Here is a 24536-nt window from a genome sequence, read left to right as displayed (position 1 = left end):
CATTCCGCAGATACCCATATTGCATAGGGTATAAAAATTTCGAGCATCTGAACACCCCTCTTTTCACGATAAGAGCCATATTTAAGGAGATAAATCGATTTTAAGGTTTGGCAGTTCCACCAACCGATAAATGAAGGATTTTGGAATATTTTATACTGTGAAATACGGGTATAAACATTTCGAGCATCTGGACACCCCTCTTTTCGCGATAAGAGGCATATTTAAGGAGATAAATCGATTTAAAAGTTTGGCAGGCCCACCAGCCGATAAATAATGGATTTTGGAATATTTTATACTGGGAAATCCGGGTTTAAAAATTTCGAGCATCTCAACACCTCTCTTTTCACGATTAGAGCCATATTTAAGGAGATAAATCTATTTAAAGGTTTGGCAGCAAATTTCGAGCATCTGAACACCTCTTTTTTCGCGATTAGAGCCATATTTACGGAGATAAATCGATTTAAAGGTTTCGTAGGCCCACCAGCCGATAAATATAAGATATGGGTATGAAAATTTCGAGCATCTGAACACCCCTCTTTTCGCAATTAGAGCCATATTTACGGAGATAAATCGATTTAAACATTTGGCAGGCCCATCAGCCGATAAATAAAGGATTTTGGAATATTTCATACTGGGAAATCTGGGTATGAAAATTTCGAGCATCTGAACACCCCTCTTTTCGCCATATTGGATTTTGGTCCGCCATCTTGAATTCCGAAATGACGGCGGATGTCAATTTTCCACTTCCACTTAGCGAGTCCATTCCGTAGATACCCATATTGCATAGGTTTAGATGCATATTCCCTGTCCGGGGGCCACCCTATTGGATTTTGGTCCGTCATCTTGGATTTGTGGGAGCCATTTTGGATTGAAATCCACCATTTTAATTTCATCCGGATTGTTGATTTGAAATTCGGAATGCCCCAAACTTTGGAATTTCACATGTCTTCTAATCCTATGATTTTCGATGATTTTGATCTTGGTTGATATTGATGCGGGTTGATTTTGAGAATCGAAAATCACGGCTGATATTGGTCGAAAATCATGTGTGATTTTCATGGTGATGATGCTTTGTGATATTGGTGCCTGTGATTTTAGGTGATCTTGTTCTTGAAAGATTGCTGATTGTGATTTTCTGATATTGATTTTATGTCGTTTTCGTTTTTGCGGTGTAGCTACACTGGTGCAACACTTTTGCACCGAAACCGTTCGTTTTTGGTTTTGGTGCTACACCGGTGTAACACTTTTTCTGCACCACTCACGATGGTGTAGCACTCGAAAAATTCACAGTGTAGCTATATGTTTATCGCAAAACACCAATACATCCAAAATACATGGTTGTCAAAACTCTCGTTTTCGTCGTGACGCAGCGATTACAGCTGATTACAGTTTTCAATTTTGCAAAAAAAAAGAGGTTGGAATGGAAGAACTATTTCGATTGTTTGAATTCTCTTCATCAGATTCAGAGGATGAATATTTTATGATGTTTAATATTCTTAACAAAAGAAGAAAAACATTGCATCGAATGAAAGAATTTCTGGTGGACGTAGTGGATCGTTATTCAGACGAAGAGGTAGGCAAATTTAAAAAAAATCAGTCGTAAGTTCTGTGTTGGTGGCAACTGAAAGATGGACGGCGACAAGATCAGCATCGCCGAGCTGTGCAAAATCTCGACCACTGCTAACAGTGAGGTCACCGTCGGATGCCCGGTCCCCTATCTGACCTTAGTCCGCTCCCAGCTACCGGACAGTGCTTGTGTTGCTAAAGGTGCCTTCACCGGTTAAACTTTGGCGGCTAACGTAGAGATTCCAGCACTCTGCAGTGAACTACCCGGACCAATTTTAGCGGGCAGTCATTCACAGCTCTATAACCCCCAAACACAATTCAAGAGCATTACCGTCATGGTGACTACCAGGTGGTAATCTTCCAAATTTATCTGAAAACCGGACATTTTCCTGCTCGATAGTATAATTCCACCCGAAACGAAAATAATATTTATCAAGCGGCAGAAAGTTAACAGTGACAGATGGATCTGATATCACACACACCAATAAAGCTACACCGCAAGCGTTCGTTAATTCGGTGCAAAGTGTAGCACCACACCGGTGTAGTGCAACGCAAAAACGAAAACTACATTAACACATGCACAGTATCATCGATGTGGTATTTATAAGTTATCGGGTCTTTGGAACGATGGAAGGTCATCACGTGGCATTTTGCGATGCTGATGACAAGTTTATTCAAGCGACACCAGTGAACAAACATGTTGAGCAATATTTGTAGGTGAAGGCAATCCTCGATGCAGCAAACCTTAGGATAGATCAAAGAACTTCAAGGCAGTTCAATTATTTTTTTGGAAAATTGTGGAAACTTTTCAAAAGTTCTGAAAAATTCATGGAACACTATAGAATCCATAGAACATATTGAACATATTGATGTTCAAAGAGGCAGTTCCAATAATTTCAAAGAAGCACCGGAAACTTGATGCATAAACCGATATATTTTTCCAGAATTAGGGAACCCAATTTTTTACAATTTTTTTCACAATCATCGGGATGGTTTACTTGGGTGAATTTTCATTCTCTAGAAATTCTCGGAAGAAGTAATTGTTTACGTTTGTCACATTGCCCCTTAATCAAGAAAAGTCGATACCTTATAGTGAGTACGATGGAAACGATGGGAGTTCTCGAGAAATTTGAAACTTCTAGGATTTCGCTGCCCAGCTGCCATTTGCAATACCGACAAGTAAACAGAAATGGATCCGTTTCCTAGAAGACAACACGTTTTGGTTATCCACGATCATGCACAAACCAAAAGCATACGTAGTCCATGGTAACGACACGTGCGCTTCTGCTTGTGATAATCCAAACGCTGGTACTGAAATAACACTGCGGACATTTTTCCCGACGACTACGGCAGAGGTTATTTTAAACTGCTTACATTTACATTAAATCTAAATAATGGTGAATTTACAACCACCACGCACCATCTCCGGACCATCCGGGGTGCAGAATTCAGATTTTTCACCCACACAGGTACTGGAATTTAACGTATGTTCGTACCTACTTTGGTAATTTTTGTTTTATCAACAAGTGCTTGTTGTCTGTTTTGCGACATAAACAGAAATGTGCCTCATTTCCCAGCACCACCCGTTGGGTGAGAATCTGCTTTCGTTGTTCTGAGGCACGACCGCAGAATGTGGCAGTGATGATGATGATGATGATGCTGTTTGTTGTAAAAATTATCGACCAAAATTAGCATTCACCTGGTGGTGGTTTGCTTTGTTCGGATGGGTGGTTTGTAATGCGAAATTAAGGTTAATCCATTTTTAACGCGCTTCCACGCCTCTTTGTTTTCTCTCGTGAGATAAGTGTGGATTAAGCTCTCTCATTAGAGATAAATCTGCGCTGATTTCAATTTAGTGCAAACAGAAAACTATGAAAATAAGCCATTCTTAATTGTTGAGTTTTAAAGCATTTTTCAAGACCAAATCAGTGTCGATAAATTATTACTTGGGTTGAGACGTTTCATTGCATCATAAATCCTGCCCAATATCTACACTTGAATGGAGACCTTCAATATGATGACAGCCCTCACGATCCAAAAAGGTGATAACGAGATTGGTACAACGTTGTCCTTTTCGAGAGTGCACTGTGAATCATGTTTATTCACTCAACAGCTTTTTTATACGCTCTCACCTCGTCCACTAGCTGAGCTTCTAGACAGCAACACCGACTGAATATAAACACTAAGGCAGTAAACTACAACAGCAACCAAAGCTGATAGAGACCCTTCGATCCTCCCCACCACGACGTGCTCCCATGCCAAACAGAACACAATGAAGAGATTTTTTTATTCGAAACCTACCCTGGCTGTGTCTACCACCTCAAACCGTTCTTCGTTACAAAGATAACGCTTTTAAATATTTATGAATTCACATAACCTCTACGGCCATAAACATTGATATCAAATAATCTCCAGAGGCAAATGATTCCGTTGTTCTCCGCACTCAACCAACGACGACGACGACGACGACGGCGACTGGCTTTTCAGGGTTGTATCCTAAGAATCAATGGCAACAGAGAATCACTCCGAGCTTTACCCAGCATCCAGCTTATCCCCCAGGGAGTATCCCAATAAAGGCCGAAACACTCAACAAACCTTCACTTTCTCCCTTCAAACGCTCCCGTCTATTCTCCGCTATTGGATATTTCGTACCATACCGCAGCGAGGTCCTATTCTGCAACCGACAGCCGACCTAGTTCATCTTTCGTTCGCTCTAGGACACCCACCCACACACACACACACACACACGGTCCTGACGAGGAGACGAACAAATTTTATTACATCTTGCCGCCTTGCACCTTTCACATGTTGGTACATCAATACTCGGAGTTTCGGGGAGTTTATTGCTCCCCAGGCGAACCGGAGTCGTCGCCAAGCCGAGCGTAGCAGCCGGATGTGGTTTTCTGGCGGCACTCGGCACTGACTAGGGACTCGAATCTGTTCGGTGTTGGTGCAGCATAAACTCACTCAAGCACAGAGGAAACACAAACGGTGTGAAATTTTTCACCTCCTTGATGGTGGTGAATTTCTGGTACTCACTAGGGTGCTTCTAAATCGCACTATGGTATGAACACTGTGGGGGTTTGCACTTTATACGTGAGCCTCCAAAATGCTTAGCAAGATAGTTATTTTATTTGCGGTAGGTCGTTTGGCCGCAGTACGTTAGACCGAATGAGTTGTTAGATCGAAACAGCAATAAGTACCGACAGCTCCAAGAGAGGCTCACGGGAGCTGTGGAAGTCTTGAGGGATAGGGCCGCCCTCACCCTACTGGAGCTTGTGCCCCACCAGAGGAGCAGCGGCTGAATAGGAAATGCTCTTCCCTGGAAGCTAAACCTAAGATGGCAGCCCCATCACGGGGATAGGAGACTTTAGGCCAACCAACAACTGTCTCCGAAATTTATTAATTGTTACGGCAACGAGTCGCTTATGATAAATTCCTGTGATTTAGTTGCGCTTTGCATACTTAGAATTTCATATTTATAAAACTGAGTCTATTGAATTACAGAAGTTCACGGATTTGATCTCATGGATTTGACCTCGTAGAAGTTTGGGGAACTTCGTAAAAATACAAGGAATGTTGTAGGGAATTTCAAGGAACTTCACAGATCTTCTGACTGTGGACTGACTACAGGACTGACTACTGGATTGACTACTGGACTGACTACTGGACTGACTACTGGATTGACTAATGGACTGACTACTGGACTGACTACTGGACTGACTACTGGACTGACGACTGGACTGACTACTGGACTGACTACTGGACTGACTACTGGACTGACTACTGGACTGACTACTGGACTGACTAGTGGACTGACTAGTGGACTGACCACTGGACTGAACACTGGACTGACTACTGGACTGACTACTGGACTGACTACTGGACTGACTACTGGACTGACTACTGGACTAACTTCTGGACTGACTACTGGACTGACTACTGGACTGACTAATGGACTGACTACTGGACTGACTACTGGACTGACTACTGGACTGACTACTGGACTGACTACTGGACTGACTACTGGACTGACTACTGGACTGACTACTGGACTGACTACTGGACTGACTACTGGACTGACTACTGGACTGACTACTGGACTGACTGGACTGACTGGACTGGCTGGACTGACTACTGGACTGACTACTGGACTGACTGCTGGACTGACTACTGGACTGACTACTGGACTGACTAGTGGACTGACCACTGGACTGACTACTGGACTGACTACTGGACTGACTACTGGACTGACTACTGAACTGACTACTGGACTGACTACTGGACTGACTACTAGACTGACTACTGGACTGACTACTGGACTGACTACTGGACTGACTACTGGACTAACTACTGGACTGACTGGACTGACTGGACTGGCTGGACTGACTACTGGACTGACTACTAGACTGACTACTGGACTGACTACTGGACTGACTACTGGACGGACTACTGGACTGACTGACTTGACTGACTACTGGACTGACTGGACTGATTACTGGACTGACTGAACTGACTGGACTGACTGGACTGACTGGACTGACTGGACTGACTGGACTGACTGGACTGACTGGACTGACTGGACTGACTGGACTGACTGGACTGACTGGACTGACTGGACTGACTGGACTGACTGGACTGACTGGACTGACTGGACTGACTGGACTGACTGACTGGACCGACTGGACTGACTGGACTGACTGGACTGACTGGACTGACTGGATTGACTGGACTAACTGGACTGACTGGACTGACTACTGGACTGACTGGACTGACTACTGGACTGACTGGACTGACTACTGGACTGACTACTGGACTGACTACTGGACTGACTGGACTGACTAGACTGGCTGGACTGACTACTGGACTTACTGGACTGACTACTGGACTGACTACTGGACTGACCACTGGACTGACTACTAGACTAACTACTGGACTGACTACTGGACTGACTACTGGACTGACTACTGGACTGACTACTGGACTGACTACTGGACTGACTACTGGACTGACTTGACTGACTACTGGACTGACTGGACTGATTACTGGACTGACTGAACTGACTGGACTGACTGGACTGACTGGACTGACTGGACTGACTGGACTGACTGGACTGACTGGACTGACTGGACTGACTGGACTGACTGGACTGACTGGACTGACTGGACTGACTGGACTGACTGGACTGACTGGACTGACTGGACTGACTGGACTGACTGGACTGACTGGACTGACTGGACTGACTGGACTGACTGGACTGACTGGACTGACTGACTGGACCGACTGGACTGACTGGACTGACTGGACTGACTGGACTGACTGGACTGACTGGACTGACTGGACTGACTGGACTGACTGGACTAACTGGACTGACTGGACTGACTACTGGACTGACTACTGGACTGACTACTGGACTGACTACTGGATTGACTACTGGACTGACTACTGAACTGACTACTGGACTGACTACTGGACTGACTACTGGACTGACTACTGGACTGACTACTGCACTGACTACTGGACTGACTACTGGACTGACTACTGGACTGACTACTGGACTGACTACTGGACTGACTACTGGACTGACTACTGGACTGACTACTGGACTGACTGCTGGACTGACTACTGGACTGACTACTGGACTGACTACTGGACTGACTACTGGACTGACTACTGGACTGACTACTGGACTGACTACTGGACTGACTACTGGACTGACTACTGGACTGACTACTGGACTGACTACTGGACTGACTACTGGACTGACTACTGGACTGACTACTGGACTGACTACTGGACTGACTACTGGACTGACTACTGGACTGACTACTGGACTTACTACTGTACTGACTACTGGACTGACTACTGGACTGACTACTGGACTGACTACTGGACTGACTACTGGACTGACTACTGGACTGACTACTGGACTGACTACTGGACTGACTACTGCACTGACTACTGGACTGACTAGTGGACTGACTACTGGACTGACTACTGGACTGACTACTGGACTGATTACTGGACTGACTGGACTGACTACTGGACTGACTCGACTGACTACTGGACTGACTGGACTGACTGGACTGACTACTGGACTGACTGGACTGACTACTGGACTGACTGGACTGACTACTGGACTGACTGGACTGACTACTGGACTGACTACTGGACTGACTGGACTGACTAGACTGGCTGGACTGACTACTGGACTTACTGGACTGACTACTGGACTGACCACTGGACTGACTACTGGACTGACTACTGGACTGACTACTGGACTGACTACTGGACTGACTTGACTGATTACTGGACTGACTGAACTGACTGGACTGACTGGACTGACTGGACTGACTGGACTGACTGGACTGACTGGACTGACTGGACTGACTGGACTGACTACTGGACTGACTACTGGACTGACTACTGGATTGACTACTGGACTGACTGGACTGACTGGACTGACTACTGAACTGACTGGACTGACTACTGGACTGACTGGACTGACTAACTTTACATTAGCTAGAGAAAATTCTGCAGAGGATCGATTGATAGTCCTGCTATAGTACGGCAGTGTGAAAATTGAACAGAAGTTGAAATTGAGCGAAGGGCCATTACTGAGGCAATACTAATCAAATGCGCACTCCTTTATCTAACTCATACATTGATGGGTGAGGGGATTTCAGGTATTTTCTCAAATCAAGAAGCAAAAGAGTGCACGTTTGACTTGCTCATGTACGGTCCGTGGCTGTGGAATAGTTCTAGCGACGTTTATCACTACCTGAAGCCCCACTTTGCTGAAAGCATTTCCAGACAATGGTGTCCTATGCAACTCTTCTCTACCCAACTATTGTTTTGCTTTTCTCGTCGTGATCAATGGGCCTTCGCTCAATTTCAACTTCTCGTCAATTTTCACACTGCCTTCACTCTAGCGGTACTATTGATCTATCCCCTTCCGAACTTTCTCTAGCTAATAAATTATGTTTTAATATATGTTCTTAAATTAAAACTAAAAAAAAATATTTAAACACTTTTCACCAACTTTAAAAACATAACTTCAGCTTTCCTCACACAAAATATAACGAAAATCGAGAGGCGAATCGTCTGTGAAAATCAACGTTTTATTTTTGATTTACATGAATTTACTGATGTTTTTCATTCAGTGTTATTTTTCTCAAAGAACATTTGTTTACCTATAATTTATTTTGTGATTTTATTTTGATCCAATAAGCTTTTTTTCAAGTTATGATTTTTTTTTTTTAATAAAATCCAGTTAGAGATACGCCGTTATCATATTTAGATTAAAAAATGCAACCCTGGGTAGCAACCAACAAATGCGCAAAGTTTCACTCACATCGGAAACAATTGTGTCCAATGTCGTGGAAATGCTCTTTATAGAAGTGAAGATGATTAGTTAAAGGTTCGCTGAAATTCAACAAACTTGTTAAAACTTTAAGGTCTGTTTTAGGAGCTTCGATTCACCCAGATGTTCAATCAAATTTAATGAAAAAGTTCAGGTTATTTTTGGAAGTTTGGAGTAGTTTTTGGATGGTCTTAGATCTTGGCTCGGTTTATTTCAGCTTGGTAATCTAATAATTATGGAACTATTAAGAAGTTGAGATATTTTTCTAAAAGTACAGAGAGGTACCGTTGATTGCGGATGAAGTTTTGTTCGGGTTTTTTTTTTCTGGATTCCTTGATACCTGGTAATAAAGATACCATTTGCGGTCAATATCTTCGCTACCATTGATCAGTCAGTTAGAAATTGTGAACAAGAAGTACCGCCTAAAATTCCATGCGTAAACAGCAGGATCGTTGGAGATGTTCACCGAATATTATATGACTTGTACGAAATTCGTACCAATTCAGCAAACGCAGGAAATATCTTAGTTGACGGAACTTACTTGGGAGGCCCCTTTCAGGATCCTCCGGAGGCGAACCAGCCGCAAACTGAAAGCCTCCCTAATAAAGCAAATCGAACCTTACCTTTTTCCCAGTAGTTCTTGGAACTTCTCACGAATTCAAAAAAGCTCAAAGAAGCTCAGGGAGCTTTGGATAAGCTCAATGGATTTAAAAGAAGTACTAGTAGAAACTTTGTGAACTTCGTAGAAGTTCAGGAAACTTCATAGAACTTTAGAGAACTTCGTTGATTTTGATCGATCTTCAAGAAGACATCAACGAAGTCCTTTGGATATTTTACTGAAGATCTTGCATTGATCAAAAATTCAGAAGGTCGTCTCTTAGATTTTTTTTTAATTTCAATTAAGTCCACTGGCTATTTTTTTAAAGACTTCAGATTGATCAAATATTATTCAGAAGATCTTAACCTGTTCAAAAAACAAACTAAATGGGATATTTTGAAGCAGCAAGCAAATAAAGTAGTTTTGAAACTTTCATATTGATCTACAAGCAACTATCAAAACACGTCAGATTGAAATCCGCCAAAATTCCAGCTACCTTCATTAATATCCCATTGCAATTCCCAGTGTTTGTAAAATTCTCAGAATCTTTCTAATGACGCAACGCAACCGTATCTTTACCGTCTACTTCAATCCATCACCATCCTCTCGGGGGAAAGAGACTTAATTTATTTCGACAGGACCAATGGTTGGAGCACAAAATTAAGTTATTCAAAAACAATTCCCAAAATAACAGCTGCAGCTAGGAGTGAAACCCTTCAACCATCTCCAACCCCTTGAAAAGCTTCCAAACAACAATTAATACTGAACCCCAGCCAATTTGATAAATTGAAAAAGTTTCGTTTTTCTTGAGGGACCTCATCCGGCCATGGCGAGACACTGACTGGGGTGTTGGCGGTGCAGCTCTTTAATTATCATCAGGAATTTTTCCAACAAGTCACTCCCAGCTGTAGCGACACCACCGACCGTGACAAAACTCAAAATGTCACCTTGCGCCGATTTAAAAAAAAAAAACTTCACTTGTTGGTTTATGACAGAGTGATTAATCATTGGGTCTTTGTTTTCTTGTTTTTAAGCAGTCATTAGCCAAGCGCATCTCAACATCTCGCTCTTGATCGGATGGAACAAGCCGTTTTTCTTCCTGCTGTAGACACATAATCAAATTAGCCCTCTTCTTTTCTCCACTCCAAAGCGGCAATCGAATTAAATAAGCAACAATTTGATGAAATTACAAGCAATGATCTCCTCTCCCTCTTCTGACGATTCGGTTTCTGGTCTCTTTTGCAGGACATCTTCCACCGGCGGCCCACGACGCCGAAGCGGCAGCAGCAGCTGTAGGACAAACCTCAACGGAAAGAGCACCCGCAGCAGAAGCACCTTCACAGCAATGTCAAAGAGGAGGAAAATTGTTTACGGCTGGTTTAATTTCATCTTCTTATGCTGGATAATGCTCACCGAACAGTTCGTTAGCGGTAAGTACTTACTAACTTCCACCGGGCAGGTACCGACTCGGAAGACTTGGATCTTTTTCGAAAATTCTATGGAGTACACAGTTTCGCTAATTTTCCGCAGCCAACACTCTGCGCGGGGGAAAGGGTAGGGGGAGGTGGAGGGGAATTATGAATCGCCATCACCGCCACTCAAGGGAAAGTTGAAAGTTTGCTCTAAACGAGGAAGAGCGAGTGGGTTGCTGAGTACCGCGAAATTGTGGTGAGCTAATTGTCTGCTGCTTGGATGGTTTTTAAGGAACCGGTGGGAAGGGGGGGAAGGGCAGATGGCTTCTCCCCCAGGAAGTAATTTGAGGTAATCATCTAGATATTATCTCGTGCGGCGATCTTAGTGGCACGGAAGTTGTTTGTGCCAGTGCTGGGTGATCATTGGCGCTGGGGGTATTGAAGTTCAATTTCTGCAAGGATTAAAGATTCTTATATCGGATTTCCTATTCCGGTGATATGAACTGAATTTAAGTGGTGATCTAGTACATCCAAACAAATAATATAGATTCTTGGATTTGGGTGTAGATTAGTTAAAAATAAACACTGAACCTGTAATAAATCACCGCGTACACATATTTTGTAATGTTGACTACGGAAGAATTTTCATCAAATTGAATACAATTAATTTAGACCATAAGCATTATTTCGCGGATATTTAACTCTAAACAAAATTTTTCTCGGTGGTCCTTTTGCCATGTTTCGAAAGCTAAACTTGATCGAACAGTTCTATGGATTCATCTTGAATGATTTCGGCTTTGACTACGAATCCCTCCCTCCCACTACGGACATTCTCCATTGAACTTTGACATCGTCTAAACATATACTCTGGAAGCATTTGGATCTTACGGAAGACATCATATCAAGAAGACTGGCAACTTTGCCAGACAAATACAATAGCGTTGCGCTTGAGTGAAAGTGGAAGCAACGCATAGGAAAATGAGCAAATACTAAAACCTTCCTTCTGAGGATGTAATTTTTGCTATCAAATTCGTTCAAAGCATTTACCTTTGAGCGACGGATGACGCGATTGTACCTGTCTCATAGCGTTCGTATGAGAAATTCGAAGAGTTGCCAGTCTTCTTGATTTGTTGTCTTCGGTCTTACTCTAGAATTTCTCTGCACAAGTCCTTGTTAAAGGTGCAACGATCGTCCTAATAACTTACCAGTGTAATATGTGTACCAGTCTATAGCTGTCTACCAGCCACTGAGCAAGATGCGCCATTTTATTCAATCAAGAACTCGTTGTGTTGTGAAGTATCCTGCTATCTGTCACTTGTGTTTCTCATTAAATGATTGAACTTCACTTGTTGATGGTTTATGCAAGATTGATTTCATTGTTCAAATTTAACTTAGCCTAAACTGGAGGTATTTGAAGTCATTATGTATTTGCTAGCCAATCAGCGATCGATACATATATCGACCAAGAGAGGGAAAGAAATGATCAAGAGAGAAACCGCGCTGCGCCTTTCCCACGTTACATGTTGCATGGTGACAACGCCGCTTGGAAAGAGGCGTAGTGCATTGGCTTAGTAATTAGATCCTTTCCTCGGAAATTGATTATGCAGTACCTCGACACTTATTGTAGGATCGATGACTGACGACAGTTAGGGAATTTTGACTCAACAGTGGCGCAACAAATGCGATCTGCTGGAAATGAACAGAATTCGATGGCGTCTGTTATGCAGATGCCACAGTGTGCGCATCATTATCCAGAATAAATCTAATTTACTGTTTTACATAAAACTCTTGGCCTTTCATTTCACTGGAACCTCATCCCAAGAGTCCTTTATATTTGTTGTGGATGTCCTGCAAACATTTTGTAATGTCTCCGGAACTTGATCTGGAGCCCTCCAAACACACCTTAGTATTCTTCATGAAGTGTTCAATGTATGTCCTTGAGCAGTTATAGGAATAAAAAAGTGAATACGATTTTAATGAAGCTTGACGTAATTATTTGCTATGGGCAATGATTCACATTTTTGCTAAAACTCGACCATTTTTGATCTTGTGAAATTTTCGAAATGTCGTCCTTGAAATTTTTCTAAAATTTGTAGCATGGAAACGGCATTTCTGATATTAGACAAAGTGGTAGGGGAAAGTAATGCCCTTCTTGAAAAATAAACAAAAAATGTTTTATATTTATTAGAAGTTGAAATTAAAAACATCTACGACTTAAATATCTCAAAATGTAATTGCCAATTTTTGAAGAAAAAAAACAATCCAGGCGCCTAATACAAAGGTGCAACAGAAGGAAGAAGTGTTAGATTGTTTACTAAAATAAACTTTGATGATTGTATATGGCAAGTTTTGCTATAATCAATCCTCCTCGTGTTTATTCGCGAAATGCACATCGCTTGCATAGGGAAGGTCCATTAATTTTGTCACGCAAATTTGGCACATTTTCAACATCCCCCCTTTGTCACATTTTTGTATGGGCCTTCATTTTTTTTTTGTATGGCTCGTCACAGTTTCCAAGCTCCCCCCTCCCTCTAAAAAAGTGACATAATTAATGGACGATCCCATAGGAAATGAAATTGGCAAGGGATTTGTGACCAGAATACACCTTCTTGTCGTACGAAACAGGTCCAATCTATCCAAACCCATCCGTGAACTTTTTGATGTTGGCATCTTATATGGCAAAATAGTGAACTTTCCGTAAACATTAACGGCAAATAACTCATCAACACTAGCAGACCGTGAGCTATTAACCACCTGTACATCTTGTTCACCTTCTTCGAACGCACTAACTATGAATTTGTATTGTCCAGATGACGCATTGTTCAAAGAAAAATTTAAGGACTGGACATTTTTATTAATAGGCTGAATCTTTAGATCCACTGGAGCCATTTACCCTGAATATAGGGCTACGGGATGTAATGTCAGCTTAGTCCCTCACTTAGGCCTATCAGGCAAATAACTCATTCATTCAGCAATAATACACAATAGTTATTGTTGGGGCAACCGAAACAGAAGCGCTGGGAACACTGCCTGTGCCATAACGTTCCATCGCTATCCTACTGGGCTCATCGTTGACAGCTGTGCTGTCATACGATAGACGTCATCGCCAGCATAACCGGATACCGTCCTAAATTTAGGTTGTCCTTTTGATTGTCTAGTTAACCTTTTACCACGATAGTCGCGTATTTTAATAAATGTAGTTTTTATCGTTAACGTGCGCGTTAATGTTATTTACAGTGATCAACTATCACGGCCACCTCTGAACAACGCGTCGTAACAGTTATGAAAAACTAATACCACATCTGCTACAAAATTCTAATCCGTAAATCAATTGCCTATTTTTGGGACAAATTTTGAATATTTATTGCTCTTTTTCGAAGAAAAAGTTTAGCAAAATTATCTTAATTTTTGATTCCTAGGCGCCATGATATTGCCGTATTATTGCACTTACGAAAATCCACTCTTCGGGGGTCATCAAAAAATGCTAGCCTAATAAATCAATATCACTCTTTCATTCTTAATATCACTTTAGAAGATTTAAAGCTTCTAGTGCTTTATACCTATGGACCTAACTTTAGGGACATAATTTTGAGACGTGTTCCTAATTAGGGGTTGTCCATTAATTATGTCACACATTTAGGGGGGAGAGGGGTTTTGAAAACTGTGACGAGCCATACAAAAAAAAATTAAGGTCCATACAAAAAAAATAAGGTCCATACAAAAAATGTGACAAAGGGGGGAGGGGGAGTTTACAATGGGCCAAATTTGTGTGACATAATTAATGGACCATCCCTTATGGGCTACGAACTTTATATGACAACTTTGTTTTGGTATTGGTGAAACCATTCGCGTTGACGACCAATACGTAGGACTACGTCTGTTATTTCTATATGGGGGTACACTTTGTGAAAACCGAAAATGGAACATGTAACGAAATTATGAAAGATTTTGAACGTTAATAACTCAGCTGCCCGTGGACCAATTTAAATGATTTTATCACCAATCGATCAGAAATATTTCTACGCATCGATAACTATGCAACCGTCTGTTGAAAAAACTATTCAAAAAGTGATAAATGTCAAACATTGTCCATAAGCATCGAAATAACAAACAAATCCACCAGTTACGTACATGCATATGCTGCTTCCCCAACCCAGTCATCAGAGACTCAACAAATCGAAGTGGCATTCGCCTCCGATCTTGTAAGTGATTGTTGTAATCTTGTAACCAAACTTGGAAGCAGGGGTGCAAGTGATTTTGATCGATTCTCTTCATCAAGTTTCTGTTTTGTTAATAACTCGACGGCAAACACATTCAATGATACGTTTGTTGTTCTGGATGATTGAAGAGCATAGCAGAAATAATGCGAAATAGGTTAGTGAAGCCATGGTCATCAAAAGAGGAAATCGATTAAGAGAATTGACCTTATTTCTACTCGTTTGATTTAGCGCGTACTAATTCATCTGAACAGGTAGAGAGAAGAACCATGACCAAGAAACAGGATCATAAATTCGCCGAAAAAAGTGTTAAGCGTCTTTCTGCTAAAGGCTAAGTTTTACCAACTTGTTGAGAGGAAAACTGAAAAGTGGAGGAGCTTATGCTGGGTGGACACTGATATTATGCGGCCTTCCAACCTGTCGCAGATACCAGTTCAACCCCTGTCCAGCAGTAGACGGGCCAAGACTCTTGCGAGTGCTCAATAATTGAACCGAAGAAAATAGGATTGCCCGGTTCGATTTGCTGATCCAGCTGCCGTCAGCATGTTCCAAAGGCTTTAAGCCTGTACTACCATCGGCCCTTTTCAGGGCCACCCAGATTTCCAAAAAGAGTATAATTTCTTAACATGTCTCAACTAAAATTCATATCAAAAGGTTGTTTTCAGGACAATAATAGTCATACTAAAGAATATAAACAGAGAGAACCCCGCTCAAATTTCTATTCCTACACAAAACACACGACCACGTAGTACTACGTCACCATTGCGTACAACCCCATAGGGCTGTCACTTGTAGTGTTTTCCTTTGGTTTGTTTTTTCCGTCGATCTTGTTTTCCGTGCTGAGCACCAATGCTACCGACGTGCCAGGAAGGCAGCTCCCACACCTGGACCCTACCTATCGACCCATCAACTCATGAACCGGGGACCAACGGCTTTACTTCCCATCCGAAGAAAGGCGTGATCAGAGATGTTATGCCTCAGAACATCCCGGCGGCGCCGACTGGGATTGAACCCAGGCCTGCTGGAGTGAGAGGTAATCACGCTTACCACTACACCACCGGCGCCGTTAACAGGCTGGTGTTAGAAGCAAATATATTGTAAACATTGCTGAACATTTCTGCCAACAGATAGAAATACGTAACTGCCAACAGCTGTTTCGTGTAAAAAGATAAACATTGCAATGAAATACGAACACTACTAGACATTTGCACATTTCACTAACACCAATAATCCCTTTAATAACACCAATAATTTATAAATGACATTGGTTAACGACGACTCTGCAGCTGTTCACTACTATGGAAAAGCCCCATAAGCAAATTTCGAATTTCGTGAAACAGCGGATCGTTTTTTATCCTTTAACTCCACTGAAAAATCCCGTAGGCAAAATGTTAATCTTTGCGTAAAAGGAGGGATCGAAACGGCACACATGCTATTTCTAAACAACCCAAATCTGGGAAGGATCTGCTCATATTCGTCAAAAGTAGGATACCCCAAATTGAAAAAAACAATGTTTAGACTAACAAGATGACGAATGGAAAACATCGGCCTGAATCCGAACGATATCGTTCATTTGTCATCTTGTCTGTTTCAACTTTGTTTGGTCAATTTAGCGTAGCCCTTGTTTTGACGGATATGAGTAGATCCTACCCAAATTTAGGTTGTTTAGAAATAGCGTGCACACAGCAAAAAAATAATTTTGATATCACGTCAAAGTGGATGCACTACAATCATGTCGAAAATATGGTGTAATATTACTTGCTAAAAAGGACAAAATTATCATTAATACAATGCATGAACTGACATTACACTGCTTTTACTGCATTTGTTTATTTATGTGGTCATAAAAATTACATGAAATTTTCGACATGATTGTAGTGCATCTACTTTGACGTGATATCAAAATTATTTTTTTGCTGTGCAGTCAATCATCCCATCAAAACTATAGTCGCTATATTCATAGAATTTCGATCTATCAAAAAGCGGAACCAATTCAATATATTTTAGACCAACAATTGATAAGGTACGATCAACTTTTACAAACAAAACGTTTATTATTCTTTCCTCGCCAATTACCGGCACCATCGGATAGAGGAAAATTTCTCCAACCCAAAGATGGTGTTAGTTTGCGAAGGCGAGCCTTGAGTCACGAGAGAAGTGTTTCCGAAGTTTTGTTCGCAATAGCTGATTGCTCTTTACTGTTGTTGGTCGTGATTTGCTCGATTGGATCCGAGATTTAAAAAAAAAAACCAAAACAAACTTCACGGCAAATGAGACTAGCTCATATTTGAGTACCGTTCACTCAAACTAGCAAAAGCGTAGGTCACTCGTAGAATGAGTAATTATTTGTCGAATTTGAGTAAATGTCACTCATATTTGAGTGACTTTTACTCATATATGAAGGACATTATCTCACATTTGAGTGAAAAATTATACATTCTATGAGTTAACCACGTTTTTGCTAATTTGAGTGAACGTGATTCAAATATGAGTTAGATTCATTTACCGTGTAAGCCGTTGCAAAAACTATCAAGTAGAACAATGCATTACACTCGAAGTTCGCTAATTGGGGGTTTTCTGGTTGGGGCGCTTTTTAATTGGGGGTTCGCTTATTGGGGCGCGACCCAATTATAAAGCAGTCATCCGTCAAAATCTGATGTCAAAATCATGCTGACGTTTTGATGTCATATTTTTTGGGGGGTCTTTCAATGATTGATAAAAAAAACGAAAAACAAAATATTTTTTGTAAAAAATCAATTTAATTCATAAAACAAGCAAATTAAAACAAAACAGTTACAGATTGCGTCTCTTCCACTCTGCTTCCAGCAATTCAGTTCGCAGGGTTTTCAGTTTCAAAGTCTGAGCGGGATTGTTCTGTACGAATTGGATCACGTTATCAAGCGACTTCATCGCGGTTGGAAAATCGATGTCTTCGGGTTCTTCGTTTTCAGAAGCAAGGGCACTTCCGTTCAAAGCCTCCGGGTGGTATCCAACCATTCTTCCTCCGTGAAAGTTAAATCGTCTGCTTTATTCAAAACTGCGCTGACTATTTCTTTGTCTCTGAACACTTCACTGGTTATTGAAACTGTTGTACCATTGGAATCTACTACTCGATCCTCAAGCCAAAGCTGGATTTGCTCGTCGGTTGTGTTTTTTCCGGCTATGCCATCAATTGATGCTACAAGGGACTTGAAATCAGCAAAAAGATCCTCCGCCTGTTCAGACATGCTCCATTCACAACCTGGAAACTCATCGAACAACTTTTTCCAGGAATTTTCAATAGTAACCTGACTGATTTCGTCCCAAGCTTCAGCAATCCAATCAATACTCTGCCGTAAGGACACATTTTTCAGCCGTTGCTCCAAGGGCAAATCTTCGTTTTCCAAAACAAGCTTAAGCATCAGCTTCCGTTTGTACCTGGTTTTGATTGCGTTGATCACCGACTGATCCATCGGCTGGCATTCTGCTGTCACATTTGGTGGAAGGTACATCACTTGAATTAATCCATCATCACTCTTCAAATCATCGCATCCATCGTAGTGAGCAGTACAGTTATCCAGAACCAAAAGCGCTGACGGTTCCAAATCGTGCTCAGCAGAGAACTTCCGGACAGCGGGAATGAACTCGTCATAAAACCAGGTACGGAACAACTGACGTGTCATCCAAGCTTTTTTGGAATTGTAGTAGGATACCGGTAATGATTGCTGAAAGCCGCGAGGAGATCCACGGGGGTTCTCGGCTACCCCAATGAACATCAGTTTCATTTTGAGAGAACCATCCATGTTCGAGCACGGCATGAATGTGAATCGGGTTTTGTTGAGCTTTCGTCCCGAAGCGACTGTCTCGTCCCATAATGCGATAGTGCGTGATGCCATCAGCTTGGTGAAAAGTGCTGATTCATCTGCATTAAAAATTTGGGCTTTTGTCACATTCATTTCCAATACTTTCTTCATGAGCACTTCCTTGAATTTAAGGTACGCTTCTTTATCCGCGGAAGCTTTCTCTCCTGCCACCACCAAAACACGTAATCCGAAACGCTGTTTAAAACGGCGCACCCAGCCATCCGAAATCAAAAAAGTAAGATCCAGATAAACACCAAGATCTTGAAAGCATTCGAACAGTTGTTCTGCTTTGGCCTTGATCACATCCAATGTGACAATAATATTAGCCTCACGTTGTTGCAAAACCCATAGGTAAAGCGCTTCCTCCAGTAAGGGAAAATTCTGCTCCTTCATCGTTTTTCGATTTTCCACGCCATGTTCTCTGAATTTTTCTAGTTTCATCCGAATTGACTCCTTATTTTTCAAAAATCGACCGACCGAGGATGCTCCGACACCAAACCTTTTGCCTAATATTTCGTGGGAACCGTTTCCTGCTTCAAATTCCTCGATTATTCTCACCTTCTGAGCCAAGGTAAGCGTAGTGTGCTTCCGTTTCACGACTTGCTTATTATCCACTCCGGAACTGGAAGCTGATACTCCTTCCATTGTGAAAGCTGAACAAATTTCAGGAGGATAATTGCTACAACATTACAAACAACGTATGAATGCACAAATATTTACCAGCGCCGGAAATAACTCAACAAAATATTCAATCGATTCACTCAATTTACACTCACGCAAGACAAAAACTAAGTAGCTGCTCACAGCATCAGTTAAACAGACGAAAGACTGAAAACCAAAACAAACGAGTCAAGCGCCCCCCGGTCAACTTTGACACTTGTCGACACCCCCCAATTAGCGAATGTCATTCGATAATTGGGGTGCAGTCGTGCCCCAATTAGCGAACGGCTACTGTAGATCCTAATTAACATTGATCGATTCTCCTCGTCGACTTTCTCTTTCGTTACTAACTTGGCTACAAAACCGTTTCTTGTCGTATTTTCCGCATTAGATGCTTGATAATAATATCTTATATCGAACTATGTGTTGAAAACAGGTGGAAATGTGTATATATGGCCGTGGGGATGCAAAAAGGAAATCTACAAAGAAAATCTGTAAATGTTACTTAGGAGCTAATGCATTCCCAACAAACAATCGTCTATTGAAGAAACGACTTCTTGACGATTTTATACAACTGCATGCTTTTTAATAATAACTTTGTAAGAAAGTTTAAACATACTGAGAGGTTAGCACATATCATCGGTAAGAGACGTGTGTGTGAGAAAATTTGCGAAAAAATCTCCACCGTTGTATAATTGGCAATACATCCGTGTACTGAACGGGGATTGTGGGTTCGAATCCCACAGGTGCCCTTAGATTTTTTCGCAAATTTTCTCACACACACGTCTCTTACCGATGATATGTGCTAACCTCTCAGTATGTTCAAACTTTTTACAAACAATTAAATTGGCTGCAAGTCGCTAAAACGTAAATCAAAAATTTAATAACAACTTCTGTTCAGGTTTTTTTCACACAACTCTGTAGAATTTATTCCACCACAACACATTGAACTATAAGTGTTGTATAAGGTATGTCGAGAAGCTGATATTCGACTTTTATGAGTTGTAACAGAGCTTATTCGATGACATTTTTGATTATTCAGCGTTTATTACACACTTAGAAATTATTATTTTTACACGAGACGTAATTCAGCTTTGACGTAAATCATGGAACGTAAACAAACATGGCATGTAAAATTAAGTGTCGTGAAACTGAAACACATGCAACTCGACGAAAAGTGCGTTTGATTGAATTGATTTTCTCGTCCTTTTCAACTGATATGTCAAAAAGGCCGCTTGCATGTGTAGGTCTCAGGGCACTTAAATTTACATGTCTTTTTCGTAGTGTGTAGACATCACTGCTTCCCCTTAATTAAAACAGTGATGCTCTGTATACGCTTGATTCTAAAGTGAAGTAACGTTTAATTGGACATTATTATAAATTTATTAACAGATTATTCAACTGTGGAAAATTAACCCAAAAATAAGAGAGATGATGAAGGGGGGGGGGGTACAAAGGGATGGGTGTTAGTTACTCTTTAGTAGTGATTAATTACATTATTTCTGACGTGGCATGTACCACACAGATATTAAAAAATTAACTACATATACATTCGAACCATAGACCTTCCGATCACCAGCCGCTTGCCTTGTCATCTGAGCTTTCCTAGAATTCATCATAAGTGCAGCTCAATATTCAATAAAAACTTGCTTGAAAGTGAATACCTATCAGCACTCTCGATCGCAACTCTAGCTCCTTCAAGTCTTGTTGTTAGACTGAACCAATGTTGTGGAATAATGAATCCAATACGCCGTTTATAAAGCATTTACAAGGCATGGGATTATATGATGATGATGATGATGATGATGGTCCCCACAAAGGTTTGAGCTGGACGAGTTATCTTTAAGATAATTAAATATAAACATTTTTACCAGGTTTGCAAACAAAATCGAGCTGGTTACAATTACAGATATAAATTTCCTGTTAAATATGCTATAGGCATCAACCAAAAACATTCAAAAGTGTAACTAGTTATCAAGAGTCCAAGTATAGTCCTCGACAATACTTCCATTTAAACGTGACCTGGGATTTACACGTTTAAGCTTCGGCAGTGCCAGGACTATATCCAAGGAAATGACTTCCAGCCAACCCTTTAATAATTCAAGGCTTTTGCCACAATTTCCACGTATTAGTCATTTATACCTGTATTCCGCGCGCGAGGCTCAAACCATTGTAGACTACTCAAAGCTATTTTTACTATTACTACTACAATATCAAAAAACTAAAAATCCATCATCACCATCGAGGCAAACAATGTAGTTTTTTGTATATGCTACACAAATTACTAAAATGTCTTTATGACAGTCTCCATACAAAATAATCCGTTAGAGATAACTTTGTCAAGATACATGATTTATCCATTAATAAAAGTTGGAAGGGTTGTATACTAGATACGACCGCAGGGTTGGCGTTGGATAAGGTCTGTTATGTGTTGTACTTAATTGTGTATATTATATTTTAGGAATATTCCTTAATAACTCTTTTGCGAAAGTTTGGTGGCCCTAAAAAGGGCCGTTTTGTTGGGCTGATCATAATTTGTCGTGTAGCCTTAGTTATACACAGTGTAACACAGGAAAAATCCAGCTTAGGCCTAAGGGTTCAGTTTTATGCCACAATCAAAGTATTTACTTGAGAAATTTGAAATTGATTTTCAACTATTTGCTGTTATTTTCTGAAACATTGAGCATTGTTTGAAATTCAATTGAATTGATCTAAACGTTTTTCAGCATCCTGTTTGGAGGTACATTTATAGCATTCACAATACAAATGTTCACTTTTAATGAAAGCAGATACACAGAGAAACTATTATTCGCACATATTTTAAAAATGTAAATGCCCCTGTAAGTTTTTCAATAGCTACTATTGAAGGTTTTGTCACGAGAAGATGCTGCTTGTGTCTAATGAATGATGAAAGAGTTTGATATTGTATGAATGATGCTGACCTCAGCCATTTTTGTTACTGGTGAGCTGATACCTTAACTATTTATCTTTAAAATTCCGATAACAGCTTATTTGATTATGCAAAGATAAATACCTTAATTAACATTTTTCTCAGGCGTTTTCATTAATTTCTTGTCTCGATTCCGGAATTGCACGACGTATCTGGAACTACCACACCAAAATGTATGCAGAATATTGTCGGTACTGGATTAGTAGCGGTAACCAGCAGGACCTACGTTGATTTAAGCTTAACACCCGCAGATTGATGAACGCTCCATCACATCACTTTAACCTTTCACATTCTGGCAAGAAAGTCAATTCTAAAAGACCTATTAAATTTATATGGTGGCCCTGAAAAGGGCCGGTTTTTTGTTCTGAGTGGATGATACTAAATTAACCCTCGAATCCGTACAGAGTACGTCCCTGCCGCTTCAGAGCGTAAACGACATCCAAGTGAACAAAAATTCCAAATTTTGGCTGTTTTATACCTACTCGAGGGTTAAATTCTTTTGGTTAGTTGTTGCGTTCTTGTTCTTTCATCGTTTCTGATTGGTTGAACACAGCAAACGCATGTTATAAAACAGAATGGAAGTGATTTTTATTTTTTATTCCACAGTGTGCTTTCATTGCATACGCTTTCATTGCATACACATCACAACCAGCTCAGCAGACCGTTCGCAAGTCCACTGGAGGAAAGGCTCCTCGCAAGCAGTTGGCAACGAAGGCCACCGGAGTAGGAAAGAAGCCCCATCGCTACCGGCCAGGCACCGTCGCCTTGCGTGAGATCCGTCGCTATCAGAAATCCACCGAACTGCCGATCCGAAAGTTGCCTTTCCAACGTCTGGTCCGTGAAATTGCCCAGGACTTCAAGACCGATCTGCGCTTCCAGAGCTCAGCTGTTATGGCTCTGCAGTAAACTAGCGAGGCCTATCTGGTCGGTCTGTTCGAGGATACCAATCTGTGTGCCATCCACGCCAAGCACGTCACTATCATGCCGAAGGACATCCAGCTGGCTCGTCGTATCTTAACAAAACCGGCCCTTTTCAGTATAAGAGGTATTATGCTGACTGTATCCACCATTATTCAGCTATATTGTAAAGGAATGCAATGAAATCTAATAATGAAACTAGAAAACATTTATTAGACGTCTATTAAAGTATGTTATTAAATCAATTGAAAACAATCTAATTAAAGCGTCAATGTACAAATTACACTTATTCAGTTTGTTATCAGATCAAACTTCTGGCGTTGAATTGTGAGGACAGTCGACGTTTATACAGCTTTTAATAAGAAAATTAATCAGATCAGAGCAAACAGTGGAATAAATGTATATCTATCGATCTCAATGAGCTTTTTTCAGCACATAATTTGACAACTCGTTCTATTCAGCATTGTACACTGTAATACAGCATTTATTCAATATGTATATATACTTATTTGTGACTTTGAATTGTTTGTTGGGGGTCAGCTTGCTAATACTTGACAGTTCGTTATATGTGTGTTCGTGAGATCTATTTGCCTTTATTTTTATTCTATACGCTGGCAACTGGCTTCTTACTCTTTTATCTCTATCTTTATCTCTATATATATATCTATCTTTATCTCTATATATATATATCTATCTCTATCTTACGCACTTCAAATCGGCCAATCACGAGCTGGTTCGCGTTTGACAGAAAAGTGATTCGTTTTTGCTCCCGTTTTGTCTCCTAGCATTAGCACGGTGAGAAAAAATGTGTATGATTACTCAGAAGTGAGTAAACATTGTTTTTAGACAAATAGAGAAGTAAGATATGCTAAATCAATGTTTCTCAGATTTTGAAATTTTGTACAAAAATAGCAAATTTAGTAGAAGTTACTCACTTTCGATTTACATTGAGCGAGCGTGTAGAAGCATCGTGATTTTTATCAGGATCAACTGGAAAATAAACACTGTCT

The 24536-nt window shown here is 40.9% G+C and overlaps 1 protein-coding gene and 1 long non-coding RNA gene across 2 annotated transcripts in view; both read left to right on the top strand.

Moving 5' to 3' along the window:
* The window catches only part of LOC135710288 (uncharacterized), a 494016-nt gene extending 483056 nt beyond the window's left edge, over nt 1–10960 (top strand). The window contains exon 3 of the long non-coding RNA XR_010518405.1: nt 10773–10960. This is a non-coding gene — a long non-coding RNA (uncharacterized LOC135710288). The remainder of the gene's footprint in view (nt 1–10772) is intronic.
* A 4598-nt stretch (nt 10961–15558) lies between these two features.
* LOC135710256 (histone H3-like) lies at nt 15559–23514 on the top strand. The gene is made up of 2 exons (XM_065232775.1): nt 15559–15627; nt 23215–23514. The coding sequence occupies exons 1-2, from the start codon at nt 15559–15561 to the stop codon at nt 23512–23514; spliced, it is 369 nt and encodes a 122-aa protein (XP_065088847.1).
* Nucleotides 23515–24536: the final 1022 nt, after the last annotated feature.

This window comes from Ochlerotatus camptorhynchus, unplaced genomic scaffold (assembly GCF_037179485.1).
Source record: "Ochlerotatus camptorhynchus isolate MF236.1 unplaced genomic scaffold, CSIRO-AGI_Acam_v1.1 ptg000374l, whole genome shotgun sequence".
In the NCBI taxonomy this organism is placed as follows: Eukaryota; Metazoa; Arthropoda; class Insecta; order Diptera; family Culicidae; genus Ochlerotatus; species Ochlerotatus camptorhynchus.
The sequence above is the reverse complement of the archived record's forward strand: the minus strand, read 5'-3'. Positions and strand labels throughout refer to the sequence as shown.

What these genes read in the sequence shown, in the direction of transcription:
- LOC135710256 (XM_065232775.1), top strand. Translation starts at nt 15,559, where the DNA reads ATGCGGCCTTCCAACCTGTCGCAGATACCAGTTCAACCCCTGTCCAGC. An exon ending in GTAGACGGGCCAAGACTCTT is followed by an intron (nt 15,628 to 23,214) that starts GCGAGTGCTCAA and finishes TTTATTCCACAG; the next exon opens with TGTGCTTTCATTGCATACGC.